The 20,138-nt window shown below is 45.3% G+C and overlaps 1 protein-coding gene across 2 annotated transcripts in view; it reads left to right on the top strand.

The window, feature by feature from the left end:
- Positions 1-20,138, top strand: part of arfgef3 (ARFGEF family member 3) — a 158,046-nt gene that overhangs the window by 93,443 nt on the left and 44,465 nt on the right. For both annotated transcript variants that reach the window (XM_072265804.1, XM_072265803.1), the window contains 6 exons: positions 589-885; positions 5,856-5,989; positions 10,567-10,712; positions 14,058-14,237; positions 16,572-16,713; positions 18,951-19,073. In XM_072265804.1, coding sequence (XP_072121905.1) covers positions 589-885; positions 5,856-5,989; positions 10,567-10,712; positions 14,058-14,237; positions 16,572-16,713; positions 18,951-19,073 — 1,022 coding nt within the window. The remainder of the gene's footprint in view (positions 1-588; positions 886-5,855; positions 5,990-10,566; positions 10,713-14,057; positions 14,238-16,571; positions 16,714-18,950; positions 19,074-20,138) is intronic.

Here is a 20,138-nt window from a genome sequence, read left to right as displayed (position 1 = left end):
CTGCATTTGTGAAGATGTGAGAGCCATGGGGTAGAGTGTATAAAATGGAATGGGCAGGGCAGGGCATAACAGGTCCTGTCAGTACCTCTGAAGATCCATCCTGATGCAATTACAATGAAGACATCCCAGCGGCTATAGTTCATTTGGAAGTTTGAGAAAATTTGGTATGTCACCAAAGACTCTTCAAATTTCGACAGCTGTACCGTGGAGGGCATTCTAGCTGTTTGTGTCACAGTGTCTGGTATGGAGGGACCACTGCACAGGATTAGAAGAAGCTGCAGGAGAGTTGTAAACTCAATCAGCTCCAACATGGAGGCACAACCCTTCTCAACATTGAGGACATCTTCAGAAGACAATGCCTCATGAAGAGAGGACCGTTGTCATCGTCTCATGATTAGCGTCAGGGAGAAGGAACGGGCTTGACGATGCACATGGACAAAACCTCACCATTTTACTCTTTTTGCACTCTTATTTTCTTTATATTTGTTATTGTACCTTAGAGTACTTTTAAAATGTCTTACTACAGCTGCAAAGCTACAAATTCAATAATATGGGTGAGTGATGATAAACCTGATTCTGACTCCTCAGGGTATGTGAATACGTCAGCACGTTGGAGCACAGCCACTTCAGTGATGGAGGCTCCCAACCTCCCATCACCATCACACAGGCCCAGCAGGCATCGCCAGACACAGCACACTACTCCGCCAGGGACCCTGGCCTCGAGCTGGATACCAACATCAGCAAACCCGTCATCCAGTCCTTCACCATCCAGGAGCTGATCAAAGACAGCCACAAGGGGAAGGCATTTGACAGCCGCGGGGGAGGTGTGCTGACTGGGAGCCACGCCGCCAAGGTGGTCTGTACGCTCTCTACCATGGCCGACAGGTAAGCAAGGAATCAACATCGGCTGGCTTTGAATGAGGGGGAATCTCACTGAAACCTGCTGAATATTGAAAAGTCCAGGCAGAGTAGATGTGGAGAGGATGTTTCCTATAGTGGGGGAATCTAGGACCAGAGGACACAGCCTCAGCATAGAGGGACGCCCATTTAGAAAGGAGATGATGAGGAATTCCATTAGCCGGAGGGAGGCCAATCTGAGGAATTAATTGGCACAGACGGCTGTGGAGGCCATGTCATTGGTTGTGTTTAAAGCAGAGGTAAATAGATTCTTGATTAGTAAGGGTGTCAAAGGTTACGGGGGAAAAGGCAGACGAATGGGGTTGAGAGGGATAATAAATCAGCCATGATGGAATGGTGGAGCAGACTTGATGGGCTGAATGGCCTAATTTTGCTCCCAAGTCTTACGGTCTTGTGACTTCAGTGCGGGAATCTGAGTGGATCTGTTCTTCGATCTGATGTGCTGTACTGCAACTGACAAGATCAATGTGGGACCTGTGGGCCCTTCAGTAATAGGGCAGGAAGTACCTGTGGCCTGTAATTTGCACCACACAACAGCAGGTTGCAATTATTACATCCTTGGATCTAGAGGACATAGTCCCAAGGTTTTGGAGTAGATTTAGGACGGAGATGAGGAGGAACTGCATTTTCCAGAGAGTAATGAATCTGTCGAATTCTCTGCCCAGGGAAACGATAGAGGCTACATCATTAAATGCACTGGGTATCCAGTTGGATGAATTCTTCCACAGTAGTTGGAAAAGCGGATCGGTGGAGCTGAGTCCACGACCAGACCATTCATGATCTTACTGAATGGCAGAGCAGGCTCAACAGGCCAGATTCCTTATGTTCCTATTTCACAGACAAACGTTGATTTTAAAAAAAGCTACGGAAGGAGTAGGTGTCCACTGTGCGATGTTTTAAGGTGCATCAGAAAGGTGGTGAGTGAAGAAATTGGTAAGGTCCAGATGTCCTGAGAGCCACTGGTTGGGCAAGGGGGAATGGGGTCATGAGCAAGGTTCATTTCACGAGTATTATTTATAGGCAACAGGCACAAACTGCTGGAAGAAATCAGCAGGCCAGGCAGCATCTGTGGAAAGAAGTGGACAGTTGACATTTCAGGTTGAGACCCTTCATCAGGTCTTGGCCCAAAATGTTGACTGTTCATTCCCTTCCATAGATGTTGCATGACATGCTGAATTCCTGCAGCATTTTGTGTGTGCTGCTTTGGATTTCCAGTGTCTGCAGAATTTCTTGTGTCTCAGAATTATTTATGAGTTCCAGAAAGAAGGGATTTCAGCTCCAGCTTCAGAATGGGAAAGATGAGATAGATTTAAAGGTTAGCTTTATTTGTCATCTGTGCACTGAACCATGCAGTCAAATGCGTCAAATCAAATCAGCGATAATTGTGTTGGACAGCCCGCGAGTGTCAAATTTCAAAGTAATGTTATTATCAAAGTACATAATGTCACCATATACAACCCTGAGATTCATTTTCCCAAGGGCATACTCAGCAAATCTATAGAATAGCAGCTATAACGGGATCAGTGAAAGATCAACCAGAGTGCAGAAGACAACAAACTGTGCAAATGTAAATATAAATAAGTACCAATAAATAATTAAGAAGTTCAAAGTAAGAACTATTATCAGAGTACGTACATGTCACCGCATACAACCCTGAGGTTCATTTCCTGCAGGCATACTTAGCAAATCTATAGAATAGTAACTGTAAATTGTGAACATCAGGAACTGAAAACAAGCTGGACAAATCCAGATAATCAATAGCAATAAATAATGAGCATGAAATAACGAGTTAAAAAAATTCTTAAATGAGTTTAGCTATCCCCTTTTGTTCAAGAGCCTGATGGTTGAGGGGTAGTAACTGTACTTGAACCTGGTGGTGCGAGTCCTGAGGCTCCTGTACCTTCCACCTGATGGCAGCAGAGAGAAGAGAGCATGGTTTGGATGGTGAGGATTGTTGATGATGGATGCTACTTGTAGTGTTTCATGTGGATGTGCTCAATGGTTGGGAAGGTTTTACCCGTGATGTACTGGGCCGAATCTTCTGCCTTTTGTAGGATTTTCCACTCGAAGGCCTTGGTGTTCCCATGCCAGATCGTAATGCAGCTAGTCAGTCTCTACATTCTGGTGCCAACACAGCATGCCCACAACTCACCAACCCTAGCCCGTACTCCTCTGGAATGTGGAAGGAATCCGGAGCACCCAGAGAAAGCCCACGTGGTAACAGGGAGAATGTACAAACTCATTGCAGGCAGCAGCGGGAATCGAACCTCAATCTTACAGCTAGCTTCTGAAAAGTGTTGTGCCAACGTGGTGCTACCAGGAGACCCTGAGGTTGTTCTCCTTGGGGCAGAGAATTTGAGAAGGGATGGATGGACATGTACCAGATGTGTAATGAAGATGGGGAACATTAGAATTGCCCAGTAGATCAGGGTGAATCTGTGGAGAATGTAACACTGAAGGTTGAGGAGCCTGTGTTAGATCGTTCTAATGAGGTTCGTGGACCTGTTCCGCTAACTCTGTTTCTCTTTCCACAGATGCTGCTGGCCTGCTGAGTGTTCCCAGCATTTTCTGTTTCTATTTTGTGAAAAATATGTAAAGTTCTGGGTGAAGGGAGGGGACACAAGGAAGGCGAGGAGTTTTGTCGCACTGAGAGTGTGAAAGATCGAGTCTGTGTGGTTGGTGTAGACAGAGGAGGGCTTTGGATAGGTATGGGAGAGGGAGAGAACAAAAAAGCACAACTGAATAGTAGCAAGACACAGAACACTGGAAGAACTCAGCAGGTCAGGCAGCATTTACGGAAATGAATCAAGAGTCGACATTCGGGGCCAAGACCCTTCTTCAGGACTTATGGGAATGTTGTGGGAAGCAACTATACATGATGGGTTTCAGAATCAGGTTCGTTATCACTGTCGTTTTACATTCGTTGTTTAATGGCTGCAGTGCAGGGCATACAAATTACTATAATTTACACAGATAAACCAATGTTGTAAAAGTGGAATAGCTAGTAGTATCCATGGGTTCATAGGCCATTCAGAAATCTGATGGTGGAGGGGAAGAAGCTGTTCTTAAATCATTTGAGTGTGGGTCTTCAAGCTCCTATACCTTCTCCCTGATGGGTGCAATGAGAAGAGGGACCTTAAATAGATGTTGCCTTCTTGTTGTGTGATGGAGCTGGTAACCCTCTGCACTGTCTTGTGATCCTGTGCATGGGAGCTTCCACACCAGACAGTGTTATAACCAGTCAGAGTGCTCTCCACCCTACATCTGCAAGAGCCTATGGTATCCCGTTGCCAACCTGGTTCGGTAGCCCTTTCATCCATTCATCCATCTAATACAGAGAGAGGAAACCCACACAGTCACAGTACAAGCTCTTTACAGACAGCAGTGGGAATTGAACCCGAATCGCTGGTACTGTAAAGTGTTGTGCTAACCACTACATGTCAGAAAGATCTTCCTCCTATGTCCCTGGGGGTTATATATACATAGCACAGCAAGCTCTTAGCATTTTTCTGCAAATGTGCTTGGATTGGAACAGCTCCAGAGAGAATTACAGATCTTAGGCTCAGGTTGGATAGAGTCAGGTCAGGTTCTGGAGGGGCAAGGTTGCCATATGAGGAGCCAGGCAGGAATCAGAGGGTCTCTTGCGGTACGACCGTATGATGCCTTGACTTTTTGGTGGAAGCAAAGCAGAAGAGAATTACTGATCTAGTCAGAGTGAAGAGACATTTGATATCAGACTCAAGACAACTCCAAGTTAAAATCTGGCAGAGAGAGTCGCCAGGAAAAGCAAACTTAACCCTAACCCTCATTCACTTGGAAATACCTGTGATTGCTACTGGTTTACAATTGTCACATGTGTCAAGGGGCAGTGAAATGCTTCTGTCTGTGTGCTTCCCAAACAGATCATGTGGTTCATAAGTACCTGGTCACCGAAAGAGTGATAGAGCACTACAGCACAGAAACAGGCCCTTCTGCCCACAACTATTACTCTCCCTATTCCCTGGACGGTAGCCCTCCTTACCACTCCCAACCATATACCTACCCAAATTTCTCTTGAGACCACAAGACCATGAGACATAGGAGCAGAATTTGGCCATTTGGCCCATCAAGTCCGCTCTGCCATTCAATTACTGCTGATCCTTTTTTCCCTTTCTCAGTCCCACTCCCGGACTTCTCCCATTACCTTTGATGCTATCTCCTATCAAAAACCTATCAAGTTCTGCCTTAAGTACACCCAACAACGTGGCCCCCACGGCTGCTTGTGGTAATAAATTCCACAAATTTAGTTAAAGAAATTCTCTCATATCTATTTTACATGGAGACCCCTCTATCCTGAGGCTATGCCCTCTTGTCCTAGACTCCCCCACCATGGGAAACATCCTTTCCACGTCTCTGTCCAGGCCTTTGAACATTCGAAAGGTTTCAGTGAGATCCCTCCCACCCTTCTAAATTCCAGTGCATACAGATCCAGAACTTTCAAATGTTTCTTGTATGATAACCCCTTCATTCCTGGAATCATCCTTGTGAAGCTCCTCTGAACCCTCTCCAAAGCCAGCAGACCTTTTCTTTGATGAGGAGCCCAAAACTGTTCGCAACCCTCAAGGTGAGACCTCACCAATGCCTTATAAAGCCTCAGCGTCACATCCTTGCTCTTGTATTCTGGACTTCTTGAAATGAATGCTAACATGGCATTGGCCTTCCTCATCACTGACCCTACCCTTTTTATAGCGACAGTAGAAGGGAAAGCAGAATGCAGATTATAGTCTCGTGGTTACAGAGAGAATGCAGTGCAGGTAGACAAATAAAGCACGAAGTCTATGGAGAGGTAGATTGGGAGATTGAGAGTTTACCTTCCAGCGAATGAGAGGAAACTGAAATGAACTTATTCCTACATTTTCTATTCTTCCCTCGTTCTCTGCACTCTCTCCACCCAATAGGTTGTTTGAAGATGCTGCCGTGAAACTGAATCTGAATGCTCTGGTCGGATTCCTCAGTCAGTTGCGGAAGGCGTCACAAGCACAGCTCTTTGACTCCGCTGCAGAGATTGTGGACTACTCGTTAGCAATGCCAGGTAACCCCTTCCTAACTCTTCCAGCTGGCCGGTTTTCCCCTGCCCCAAGGCATCTGAGGAGCTGGCTTTACTCCCCAGTGTCTGACGGTAGGGTGGGGTGTCTGGGCAGAGCTGAAGATTGAAATAATGATCCTTGCATCAGTTAATCTGAAAAAGACCCCCATCTTGGAGTCCACTATCTGGGTGGTCATCCCATTCATCCCTGTCAATGACTCTGTAATGGACACCAAGAGAGAAAACACCCGTGGCGAATCTGAAGTCTAAAGTCCTCCTGAGCCCTTTACAAGTTCCTAAATTATTCATTACCAAATTTATTCCATTTCTATTAAACTGAATTAGAAGTAACAGCTGTTAGCCTGTCTCCGAGGAGCTCACCAACTTACTTGGTAAGGTTTGTCTTTCAATATCCACTCGAGGGGTGTGGGCTTTACAAATGGAGCCCGTGTTTTACTGCCCAATCCCTAGTAGCCCTAGAGGATGTGGCAGGGAGATGCCTTCTTGAAACTCTGCAGTCCTTGATGTGTGGCTGTTAGGAAGAGAGTTCCAGGACGGTGATAGTGAAATATAATGGTATAGAATGGTATATGGCTTAACAGCAGACCACATCATTCTTTATAGTAGCACAGAGGAATGCCAATCTGTCTATCAAGTCAATCTTGTCCCCTCCAGGGGAACAATCCCATCAGCCCAATTCCCACTCTCCTTGTTTCTCTGAACCCCTGTAACTTATTCTCCCTCACACATGGTAGTGTAATGGTCACATTGGGCGTTACAGCACTGGTGATCGGTGTTGAGTTCCCACTGTAGTCTGTAAAGAGTTGGTGCTTTCTCCCTGTGACTGTGTGGCTTTCCCACGGGTGCTCCGGTTTCCTTGCACATAAGACCATCAGACTTATGAGCAGAATCGGGCCATTCGGCCCATCGAGTCTGCTCCACCATTCCATCTTGGCTGACTTAATATCCTTCTCAACCCCATTCTCCTGCCTTCTCCATATAACCTTTGACATCCTGAATAACCAAGAGCCTATCAGCTTCTGCCTTGAATACAGCCACTGAACTGGCCTGCTCAGCTGTCTGTGGCAATTAATTGCACAGGTTCACCACCTTTCTGGCTAAAGAAACTTTTCCACATTTCTGTTCCAAATAGACGCCCCTCAATTCTAAAGCTGTGCCCTCTGGTCATAGACTCCCACGCTATAGGAAATATCCTGTCTGCATCCACTTCGCCTCGGCTTTTCAATATCCAGTAGATTTCAGTGAGATCCCCCTTATTTTCTAAACTCCAGGCCCAGAGCCACCTAGTGCTCTTCCTATGTTAACCCTTTCATTTCCGAGATCATTCTCGTGAACCTCCTCTGGACTCTCCAACGCCAGCACATCCTTTTTTTTTAAGGTAATTTCTTGATTAGGAAGGCTGGAGTCAAACTGGACACACTGGAGGCTGTGATAGAACAAAGAACCCTGTGAAAAATCCTGGCAAATCTGAACAATGCTCCTCCATTCAGTAATAGACTGAGACAACTGTGCTGCTCCAAAGAGCACTGTATATGAGGTATTTCTTACCCTCGGCTATTAGACTCCATAATGAGTCAACCTATAGCCAGGGAAGTGATGACCCCCTCCTGTTAGACTGTTATTAACCCCTATTTACCACACCCTGCTATCACGGACACCCTTTGCAATTCTGTGCAATACTACCATCATTTCTTATCTGGACAGTGTGAATGTGCACCCATTACTGTATAATGTTACAGTAATTCTTATACTACCATCTTATCAGCGTGAACTTGGAAATCTTGTAAATCTCATAATCTTTGACTTGTAAATCTTGTACATCTTATTTTTAAGGTAACTTTTTAAAAATTTCTTACTTCTCTTCTAATATTTGTACGTCTGTGCTCTTGTAATGCTACCGTGACACTGTAATTTCCTTTGGGATCAATGAAGTATCTGTCTATCTATAAGGGGCCCAAAGCTGCTCGCATTGCTCCAAGTGCAGTCTGACCAGTGCATTATAAAGAAAGTCTCCGCATTACATCCTTGCTTTTGTGTTCGGGTCCTCTCAAATTGAATGCTAACATTATATCTGCCTTCGGACTCAACCTGCAAGTTAACCTTTAGGGAAATCTGCACGAGGACTCCAAGTCCCTTTGCACTTCTGATATTTAAAAAACTTTCTCCCCATTTGCAAAATAGTCCATACCTTTATTCCTTCTGCCAAGTGATTTTCCACCTTCAGACTTCTTGGTTTCCCAAGCAACTTCCCCCTTAGAAATGGCAACTACACTCACTCCTAACCCCTTACAAATTCATGTTTCTGGCATTCTGCCAGTGTCTTCCACAGTGAAGACTGATACAGGATACTTATTAAATTCCTCTATCATTTCTTTGCCCCTCATTACTACCTCTCCAGCATCATTTTCCAAGGGTCTGATATCCACTCTCATCTCTTTTTTACTCTTTATATATCTGAAAAATCATATTGTAAACTCTTTTATTTTATTGGCTTGCTTACCTTCATATTTCATCTTTTCTCTCTTTGTGGCTTTTTAGTTGCCTTCTGTTGATTTTTAAAAGCTTCGCAATTCTCTAACTTCCCACTAATATTTGCTATATTATATGCCCTTCATCCTGCACCTTGCAGGTTTTCCCCAGAAACTCCAGCCATTGATGTTCTGCTGTCATCCCTGCTAGCGTCCCCCTTCCAATCATCTTTGGCCAGCTCCTCTCTCATGCCTCTGTAATTCCCTTTACTCCATTGTAATACTGATGCATCCAATTTTAGCTTCTTCTCAGACCTCAGGGTGAAGTCTATCACATTATGTTCACTGCCTCCTCAGAGTTCCTTTACCTTAAGCTCCCTAATCAAATTCGGTTTCATTACACAACACCCAATACAGATTTGCTGTTCCCCTAGTGGGCTCAACTATAATCTGCTCTAAAATGCCATCTTGTAGGCATTCTACAAATTCCCTCTCTTGGGATCCAGCAACAACCTGATTTTCCAATCTACCTGCATATTGAAATCCCCCATGATTATCACAATATTGCCCCTATTACATCCACTCTAGATAGGCCTTTTAACATTCAATAGGTTTAAAAGGGGTCCCAAAACTGCTCACAATACTCCAAGTGCAGTCTGACCGGGAGCCTCAGTGTTACATCCTTGATTTTGTATTTTAGTCCTATCAAAATGATTGCTAACATTGCATTTCCCTTTCTTTCCACCAAGCAAAGCTGGAAGTTAACCTTTAGGGAATCCTGCTCAAGGACTCCTAACTCCCTCTGCAAAATAGTCCATGCCTTTGTTCCTTCAGCCAAAGTGCAGGACAATGCACTTCTCTACATTAGATCCTGCCTGCCACTTTTTTGCCTGTTCCTCCAGTCTGTCTAAGTCCTTCTACAGACATCCTGCTTCCTCAACATTTCCTGCCTTCCCACTTATCTTCATATTGTCTGCAAACGTGGCCACAAAGCAATTAATTCCTTCATCCAAATCACTGACATACTCTACAATGTGAAAAGAGGTAGTCCCAACACTGGCCCCTACAGCATGCAGCTAGTCACAGGCATTCAGCCTCTATTCTGACTCTGCCTGCAGCCAGTCAGCCAATCTCCTGTCCATGCTAGCATCTTTCCTGTAATACCATGGGCTCTTATTTTGTTAAGCAACATCATGTTCGGCACCTTGTCAAAGACCACCTGAAAATCCAAATAAACTACATCTGCCAACTCTCCTTTGTCTATCCTGCCTGTTATTTCCTCAAAGAATTCCAACAGATTTGTCAGGCAAGATTTCCCCTTAAGGAAACCATGCTGACTTTGACCAACTTTATCACGTGCCTCCAAGTGTCCTGAAACCTCATCCTTAACAATGGACTCCAACATCTATTCCACCACTGAAATCAGAACGATCCGTGCTAGAAATGTAGAAAAACTACAGCACAATACAGGCCCTTCGGCCCACAATGTTGTGCCGAACATGTACTTACTTTAGAAATTACCTAGGGTTACCCATAGCCCACTATTTTTCTAAGCTCTATTTACCCGTCCAGGAGTCTCTTAAAAGACCTTATTGTATCTGCCTCCACCTCCGTCGTTGGCAGCACATTCCACGCACTCACCACTCTCTGCGTAAAAAAACTTACCCCGACATCTCCTCTATACCTACTTGCAAGCACTTTAAAATTGTGCCCTCTCGTGTTAGCCATTTCAGCCCTGGAAAAAGCCTCTGACTATCCACATGATCAATGCCTCTCATCATCTTATACACCTCTATCAGGTCACCTCTCATCCTCTGTCTCTCCAAGGAGAAAAGGCTGAGTTCACTCAACCTGTTTTCATAAGGCATGCTCCCTAATCCAGGCAATGTCCTTGTAAATCTGCTCTGCATCCTTTCTATAGTTTCCACATCCTTCCTGGAGTGAGGTGACCAGAACTGAGCACAGTACTCCAAGTGGGGTCTGACCAGGGTCCTATATAGCTGCAACATTACATCAACACCAGTGCTGCTGGTGTTGATGTGCCGAGTGCAGTGTCTGATCCGTACTGCTGGTTAATGGGTGTTTGATCCACAGGAGAGGCCAGATCCACGCTAGACCGTCGCAGCACCCTGCACCTCTTCCGGCTGGGTGACGTGATGTTGCGGATCGTGCGAAGCCGGGCTCGTCCCCTCCTGCACTTGATGAAGACCTGGGGTGTGGTGGGCCCTCACTTGGCAGAGGTACGTGTACAAGTTCTTCCACTGTATATGGGCGTCTGGGCCAAGGCAGGTGTTTGTAATCTGGCCCATAAACTCCCCAAAGACATGGAGTCACCAGATTAATTCAGAATCAGATTTATTATTAACGGCATGTGTCGTGAAATCTGTTATCTTAGCAGCAGCAGTTCAATGCAATACATAATATAGAAGAAAATAAGTATGTAAATTAATTACAGTATATGTATATTGGAGAGGTGAATGGATGTGAAGATGAAAAGAATTATGAAGCAAAGATGGCACCTCTGAAAAATCCATCACTTTTATAGATAAGAAAAGAAATTCCTTAGATAGGAATAAACTAGTTAATAGGCTACATAATTAAAACAATTACACATGGATAATGTGCTAATGCTTAGCCAGTGAAAAATGAGAGAGGTGAAAAACCATTAGTGTGGCCCCTATACCACTTTCTGCCAATGAGTGGCGGTGGACCACCACATACTGTAAAAAATAAGTTGAGTTTGTTAGAAAGGACAAATTTTATAAAAAGTATTTTTTTTTTTGAAAAAACAGGTGTTTTGGCCTCTCTACATTGCTGCTAGTGATTGAATCTAGGGAGGGTTGGACCGGACAGGAATGTGATGAGAATGAAGTAATGTTGGTGTAAATGGGTGCTTGTTGGTCAGCATGAATACAATGGGCTGAATAACCCATTTCCATGCTGTGTTACTTCATAAATTACAATAAGAAATATGTACTATATAGTAAAAATTAAATAGTGCAAAAAGAGTGCAAAAATAGTGAGGTAGTGTTCATGGGTTCATTGTCCATTCAGAAACCTGATGGCGGAGGGGAAGGAGCTGTTTCTGAAACATTGAGAGTGTGTCTACAGGCCCTTGTACCTCCTCCTTGATGGTATTAATGAGATTAGAACTTGGCCTGGATGATGTAGGTCCTTAATAATGGATGCCGCCTTAGAAGCCTCGATGATGCTTTGATGAGTATCGGTGTGTGTTCCCTTGACTTTCATTCCTGAAGTCCACAATCAGTTCCTTTGTCTTACTGACGTTGAGTGCAAGGTCGTTCCTACACCACTCAACCAGCTGATCTGTCTCACTCCTGTACGCCTCCTCACTACCATCTGAAATTCCATCAACAGCAGGTGTGTCATCGGTGAATCTATACATGGTGTTTGAGCTGTGCTGAGCCATACAGTCTTGGTTGTGTAGAGGGTAGAGCAACGGCTAAACACATATCCTTGAGGAGTGCTGGCATTGATTGTCAGGAAGGAAGAGTGTCAAGCATTTGGCAGGGCTTTGGGTTCTAGTGCCTTGATCCAACGTCGCAGCAGGTAGCAACAAATACTGCGCCACTGGAAATACTCAGCATATCAGTCAGCGTCTGAGGAGGAAGGAAAAACAGACTGACGACTTTTCATGTACTGGAAGTGGACTCTGTTGTCCTGAGTAGCAGTGAGTGTTGGAATTGGATTATTATTGTCACATGTGCCAAGGTACAGTGAAAAGCTTGTCTTGCATACTGTTCATACAGGTCAGATCATTACACAGTGTATTGAGCTAGAGTAAGGTCAAACAATAACAATGCAGAATAAAGTGTAAAAGGTACTGAAAATGTGTAGCATAGGTCAACAATAAGGTGCAAGGTCACACTGAGGTAGATTGTGAGGTCAAGAGTCTATCTTATTGTACTAGGGAAACATTTAATAGTCTTACTACAGCTGGGTAGAAGCAGTCCTTGTGCTGTGTGCTTTCAGGCTTTGTATCTTCTGCCTGATGGGAAAGGGGAGAGAAGAGAGAAAGTCTGGGGTGGGTAGGGTGTTTGATTACACTGGCTGCTTTACTGAGGCAGTGAGAAGTGTAGACAGAGTCCATGGAGGGGAGACTGGTTTCTGTGATGTGTCTACAACCCTCTGCAGTTTCTTGCAGTCATGGGCAGAGCAACTGCCCCACTAAGCCGTGATGTGTTGAGATGGGACGTTTTCTATGGTGTGTCATTAAAAATTGGTACGGGTCAAACTTCTCTAGCCTCTTGAGGAAGAAGAGGCATTGGTGAGCTTCCTTGGGCGTAACATTAATGCAGTTGGATCAGGACTGGGTTTTGGTGATGTTTGCTCCTGGGCCTGTGCATGTAACTAGGGAGTAATAGTAATCACCTGTTTATCAAGCACTTTGCATATAGATGACTTAGCTCAAAGTGCTTTGCAATGGAATAAAGTGCACACATTAAAATAAAAGACAAATTGATGTTAGTTAAAAGCAAGGTTAAGTAAATAGGTTTTGAGCTGGCACTTAGAAGTGTCAGCTGAGTTTGTACCCCTTGTAGTTTCAGATATTGAATTCCACAGTTCAGGGGCATAGTTCCAAAAGAAGCTGACCTGCCAATTACCTTTTGTGGGAGATTGTTTAAATTTAAGAGACTGGCAGAAGAAGACCTGAGAGCTTGAGAGGATTATAAAAGGATGCTGTGATGTACTCTTGTCCCAGATCATTAATAGCTTTAATAACAAGTAAGAGAATTTGAAAATCAATTCTAAAAGATACAGGAAGCCAGTGCAGAGTAGCTAGGATGGGAGTGATATGCTCCCTCATACTGGTTTTGGTCAAAAGTCTACCAGCGGCGTTCTGAATGAGCTGAAGTTTGTCAATACTGCCTTGCAGTAATAGTTTTCTGTTGTACTGCCAGCATACAGTATGCCTTGTTTGTTAATGCTTCCAATATTTACCTGTCGTAACCGGCCTTTAGAACTTTGTCTCTATAAGTAGTAGAGCCTCGATTAAAGTTATGATGGTGGTTATCCATTATAATGACAAGAATCCTGTTAGGGAGAGTTTTTAAAAGTGGAAAAGCCATTGCACTGGGCTCTTCGTTGGTTGCCGTGGATGACCGTGACTTTTTTGTGCTTTGCCGTGCCTTTCGGTCTCCGCGAAGCGTTGCAGAACAGCCTTCCTGGCTGTTGGATCTCGCTGTTGGATCTCACTGTTGGCCTCATCCGCCCGGCCCACCAGAGCCGGCTTCTCATGCTAGGACAGGCGTATCCCTATCTTTCCGAGTATGAGGCCTGCCAGCTACCCTCACCTGGTTTAGCCCACCTGTCGAAGCAGTGTATCGGGGTGTGGCTGCTGTTGAATGCAAACAGCTACTTGGAGCCACAGGTGAGAGCTGAGAGTCGGTGGGGACCAAAGGTGAGTGAGCTACCCCGAATGGACACAGCAAGCCCCTTCACCGGAGGTGCTACCCTCCCTGGACACCCCATACGCTCCAAAGTGCTGATACATAGGGCAATATTCTATCAATCTGCTTTCGTCCTTGCGTACGCTCACCAGTGGCGGTGTCCCTTTGCTTCAGGCTGCCTGCCACAGGGAGAGGCATGTATCCCAGAAGGCCGTCTCCTTCATCCATGACATCCTGACAGAAGTCCTCGCAGACTGGAACGAATTGCCGCACTTCCACTTCAACGAGGCTCTGTTCCGGCCGTTTGAGCACATCATGCAGTTGGAGCTGTGCGATGAAGATGTGCAGGATCAGGTAAGGCTGTCCATAAGATTTCTCATTTAGATTTATTTATCACGTGCACGCCAAAGCATACAGTTTACAACCTAGGGAAGGGGTCAAGAGGGATAGTAAATCAGCCATGACGGAATGGTGGAGCAGACCTGATGGGCTGAATAGCCTCATTCTGTTCCTATCTCTAGTAGATTTTCACTGATAAGTACAGTACTGGGGGAAGCTCGCAAGTGTCGCCATGCATTCCGGCACCAGCATAACATGGGTAGCAGAACAACACAAAAAACAACACAACAACCTTTGCCACCCTCATGTGCATTACCAACTAACACAACCCCAGTGCTCAGCACAACTGCACAAAGCACAACAGAAAAGAGCATACCAGGCAACAAAGCAACAACCGTGAAACAAGGATTTACAGGCAGTGGGCCCTGACTTCCCCAGTGGGCTCGCGTAGATTTGCAGTCCTAGGTTCTGGCCCCTAGGCCTCAAGGTCTGGGCTTCAGTTCAACCTTGAGGCTTCAATCTGGAAGAGGCAGTACTGAACTCCAGTGCGTCTTGCAGCTGCAATCTCAGCGGCCACCCACTGCACTCTTCTGCCACGGGGGAGTGCTCCTGCTTAAAGAAAGAATGGATGCTGCAACGATAGGGTATTCCTGGGGAGAAGGAGTGCAGAGAGTCCTACACCAGCTGCCTGATGATGGGTGAGAGCTGTGTCACTCACACAAGGTGGGGCACAGTGACCCTGCAGGACTACAGCTGCTCCCTTTGGAGGATGGTTGCCAGGGATTCCCTTTGAAAGGAATAATACAACTCAAGTTCAGAGTATGAATTCCTACAAGAGTACGAAACCTGCAGTGTAGCCAAATCCCTTGTCCTTTCCTCCTGCTCGTGTCGGCTGCAGACAAATAGATGAAGTCAGGAATATTTTTCTGACATGTCAAGATATCTAGAAATGGGCAAAGTATACCCCATTGGGTTAACTCTGTTTCCAATTTTACACACTTTTTTTTGCTTTCTTTTGTGGGGAGATTTCTTACCCTTTGCCTCTTCCTGCCCCAATACTTCTTTCCTCCCTCATGACTTGCAATCTATTGCAAGTTTTTGCAGCTGCCAGCTCTTGGCCTAGCACCTGTGCCCTCAGCAGCCAGCCCTTAAAATAGTATATGCAATTCCAGATGCAGTGATTCTCCTGAATAATTTCCAAACTAAGGCAATTAACTTGCAAGGGATGTTTGCTAGAAGGCAGGTATTAATGCAGGTCACTAAAGGATAATTAATAAGTATTCATAGAAGAATTAAAGGTATAAATAAAGAGAAATAAAAACAGAAAATGCTGGAAATACTCAGCAGGTCAGCTAGCAACTATGGAGAGGGAAACAGGTAATGCTTCAGCTCAAAGACCCTCATTGCATAACCTTTAGTCTTCAACCCAAACATTAAATGTTCCTCTTTCCACAGATCCTGCCCGACCATCTGAGCTTTCCCAGATTCTTTGTTTTTTATTTCAGATTTCCAGCATCTGCAGTTTTTTCTCTGACTTTCATAAATCCATTGAGATTGTTCCCTCTGGTGGGATGGGACATTATACTTAGAAGCAGGAGATTTTACACATAAAGAGCAAGGAAATTGGGAATCCTCCCTCCTCTCCAAAGAATGGCTGAAGCCGGGGGGAAGTCACCTTAAGGACTGCATGAAAAATGCAAGATGCCGGAGGAATTCAGCGGATCAGGCAGCATCTTTGTAGGGAAAAGGACGTTGACGTTTCAGCTGCAGACTTGCGTCTGGACTCATGATGGGGCTTGATCTGAACTGTCAGCTCTCCTTTTCCCTCCCAAATGCTGCCTGACCTACTGAGCTCCTCCAGCATCTGCAGTCCCTTGTGTCCTTAAAAATGATGTCACTGCAATTGAGCTGTTACCAATATGCTGGGCAGCGCGGTTGTTAACAACACCAGCATTCCGTGATTGGAGTTTAATTCCCACTGCTGTCTGTAAGGAGTTTGTACGTCTTCCCCGTGAAATCATACGTCTCCTCCGAGTTCTCCAGTTTCCTCCCACATTCCAAAGACGTGGTTAGGATTAGGAATGTGTGGGCAGGCGATGTTGTCGCCTGAAGTGTGGTGACGCTTGCAGGCTGCCTATCCCATTCAGCACAATCCCTGGTCTGTGTTGGTTGTGGACACAAAATGACACATTTTACTGTTTGTTTCAGTGTACATGTGCAAAATACAGTTTTAAAGATTTTCTTTTGTTAGGGGGGTGGTGATGGAGGTCCTGTGGGTGTGCTTGTGGAGGCGGGGTGTAATCTGCTGTGAAGCCAGTGTGAACGGGGCTACTGCCTTATGCTGTCTAGGTGATTACGTCGATTGGAGAGCTGGTGGAGGCCTGTTCACCGCAGATCCAGTCCGGCTGGCGTCCGCTCTTCAGTGCGTTGAAGACTGTGCACAGTAACAAGTCCGACGTGAAGGAGTACCTGATCGGTGATTACTCCACAGGTGAGTGTGAAGAACGGGAGGAGGCCTCACACCAAACAGCAGAGCAGCACCCTCGACCACTGGAGGGACTGTGCCCTTCACCCAAGTGGTGCCCATGTCACCTTTCTTACAAACGTTTGTAGTTATGAGATTTCAGCACAACGCAGAATGCTGTATGAACTCAGCAGGTCGGACAGTCAAACCTTTGGCTGGAAAATCTTCATCCAAACGGCCAGTGTTTCAGATCAAGACACTTCACTGGGTACATATTGGAATTGAAATTGTTTCTGAATGGTCTATGAACCCACAAACGCCACCTGGTTATTCCTTTTCTTTGCACAATACATTTATTTTGTCTTTTATAGTAATTTTATATCTTTGCAGAGTACTGCTGCTGCAAAACAACAAATTTTACATCATACAAGACTGTGATAAACCTGATTTTGATTATTTTCCATAATTATCTTCCATCCGACATGTTCATGAGCCATAGATCATAAGACAGGGGAGCAGAATTGGGCCATTTGGTTCATTGAGTCTGCTTTGACATCCTATCATGCTTGATATATTATCCCTCTCAGACCCAGTCTCTTGCCTTCTCTCATAACCCTGATTAATCAAGAACCTATCAGCCTCTGCTGTAAATATACCCAATGACTTGGCTACCACGGCCACTTGTGGCAATGAATTCCACAGATTCACTATCCCCGGTTAAAGAAATTCCTCCTCATCTCTGTCCTACATGGACGTCCCTTTTTTCTGAGGCTGAGTCCTCTGGGAATGTCGACTCAGACCATGAGAGAGAGGCCTGGTCCTAGACTCCCTCACTATAGGCAACATCTTCTCCACATCCATTCTATCCAGACCTTTCAATATTTGATAGGTTTCAATAAGATCTCCCCAACCCCCCATTCTTCTAAACTCCTGTGAGTACAGGCCCACAGCCATCAAACGCTCCTCATATGTTAACCCTTTCATTTCTGGGATAATTCTCATGAACTTCCCTTGGACCCTCTTCAATCCCAGCACACCCTTGGGATAAGGGGTTCAAAACTACTCTCTCAATCTTCCATATGTGGTCTGGCCAATGTCTTGTAGAGCCTCAGCATTACATCCTTGCTTTGTATTCTAGTCCTTGTGAAATGAATGCTAACATTGCAGTTGCCTTCCTCCCCACCGAATGTCCCCCCCCCCCGAGCTCCTGTGTAAGCTACACTGCTGCCAGATCTATATCATCAGCATCCTTGGGAATTGTTCACTTGATACCCCAACCCCCCCTCATCCAGACTATTGACGCGGGTTGTGAACAGCCAGGGGGCCAGGATACCTTACTGGGAACGGACAAGGTAATAGATTAAATAGTGAGCAGGTGCCAATATGGAGAACCACTGACATTCGGTCGAGCTCAGGTTGAGACCAGGGGTTCCCAACCTTTCTTTACGCCATAGACCAATACCATTATGCAGGAGTTCCACGGACCCCGGATTGGGAACCATTGGCCTAGACTATCCGGTCACCCATAGTGTTTGTCATATCATCTGATGTGAGGTAGTTAATCAGAATCAGGTTTATCATCACTGACTCTCTGTTGAGAAATTTGTTTTGCTGATGCAGGACATAAAATTGCTATAAATTACAAAATAAATATAGTTAAAAATAACGATGTAGTGTGGATGGACAGCTCAGAAACCTGATGGTCGGTGTGGATCCAGAGTACCAGAGGGGCCTGTTTCCACGGTATATCACTATGACTCCACCGCATGGATTCCATCCTTTTTCTGTCCTGGAACAATACCATTAAGCAAAGCGTCTATGGACCTCACTTGGGAACCCCTACTCTACAGCAATCATTCAGGATTGTTACCACTTCAAAAAAAAACTCTGAGGGGGTTTGTCAAACACATTTCCCCCTTGGTAAATCCAAGTCTGAGGGATTTGTCAGACATGCTTCCCCCTTGGTAAATCCAAGCTGACGTTTGCATCGTTGTCCATTGTTGCATCTTCTGCTGTTGGGGTTGGAGGCTGCTTGATCGGACATGGAACTTTACAGTATAGTACAGGCTCTTTGGCCCACAATGCTGTGCTAACCTTTTAACCTACTCTCTGATCAATCTAACCTTTCCCTCCCACAAAGCCCTCCATTTTTCTATCATACAGTGCATATTTCAGAGTTTCTTAAATACCCCTAATGTATCTGCTTCTACTACCAACATTATCCACTGTCAGCTAATATTGATTGTCACCTTGTCTCCCGGCAGGGAAATCCCAGGCTCCAGTCTTCGATGTCTTTGAAGCGTTCCTCAACACGGATAACATTCAAGTCTTTGTTAACGCAGCCACTGACTATATAATGTGCCTTATGAAGTTTGTCAAAGGTTTGGGTAAGTTTGCATTTGTTACAGTTAAGACCCTTGGAGAGTGCTCTTGGTTGGGTGAGGGGCAGAGTCAGATGACTGGGTTCGGTCTTCGCTGTGATAACTCCCGCCACATTGAGGTGTCAGAGGCTTGGGTGCTATACTTGGCCTCAGGTCCCTTGAGTGAAGAATGGCCGGGTGGGTGGTGGGTTGCTTTATCGTGGTGACTGGGCGTGCTCTGTGCATCTCCAGCTGGTGACCATCAACGGCACACAATGTTCGATGGACACTCGCCGGTTCGGACTTGATCAAGTTCAGGTTCAAATTCAAGTTTATTGTCATTCAACCGCACACAGGTATACCGCCAAACACAGGGGTGCATGGACCTCGTGCTTAATGCTAATGGTCCATAGCATAAAAAAGGTTGGGAACCCCTGGCCAAGCAGAACAACATTCCTCCAGACCAAGGTGCACAACACAGTCCACATAACCCTCACACAACACATAAAGCAATATGACCACAAATAAACTAACGAACAATAAAATATATTCCAGAATATTGTCATCTACCGTAAGGTGCATTTACGACACAAGTTAAAAAGTAAACACTATAACGCTGCTGGCGGTTCGTACTTGATGAGAGCTGGGCAGTGGCAGAGAGTTCAGCGCACTGTAGCGGAAAGTAGTTTGAATTGACAATTCACTGTGTTGAGTACTTCGCAGAGATGGGGGTAGTGCTGTCAAAAAAGGAGTGAAAAGAACACTGTTAATCCTGCTCATTCAGGAGACCATAGGAATAGGAGGAGGCCATTCAGCCCCTCAAGCTTAACCCTCGAGCAGGTCAGCGAGTTGATGGCAAGTTCTGGGATTTCAGTTCCATGTGGCTGGGAGTCCTGTGGGCTGGTGACCTCCTTTTACACAAATCAGCAAGTCGGGAGTTTGAGGCCTTGTTTTCAAGGACCATTCATTGGCAAGTCTGCCATTTGAGGCCTAGAGTTCTTGGTGCCATCATCAGCAAGTCAGGAATGCAAGGCCTAGTGTTCGGAGTCCATTCATCAGTGAGACTGGTGTTCGAGGCCTACTGCTCTTGGT

This window comes from Mobula birostris, chromosome 8 (assembly GCF_030028105.1).
Source record: "Mobula birostris isolate sMobBir1 chromosome 8, sMobBir1.hap1, whole genome shotgun sequence".
Classification (NCBI taxonomy): domain Eukaryota; kingdom Metazoa; phylum Chordata; class Chondrichthyes; order Myliobatiformes; family Myliobatidae; genus Mobula; species Mobula birostris.
This window is presented reverse-complemented; position numbering and strand designations above follow the sequence as displayed.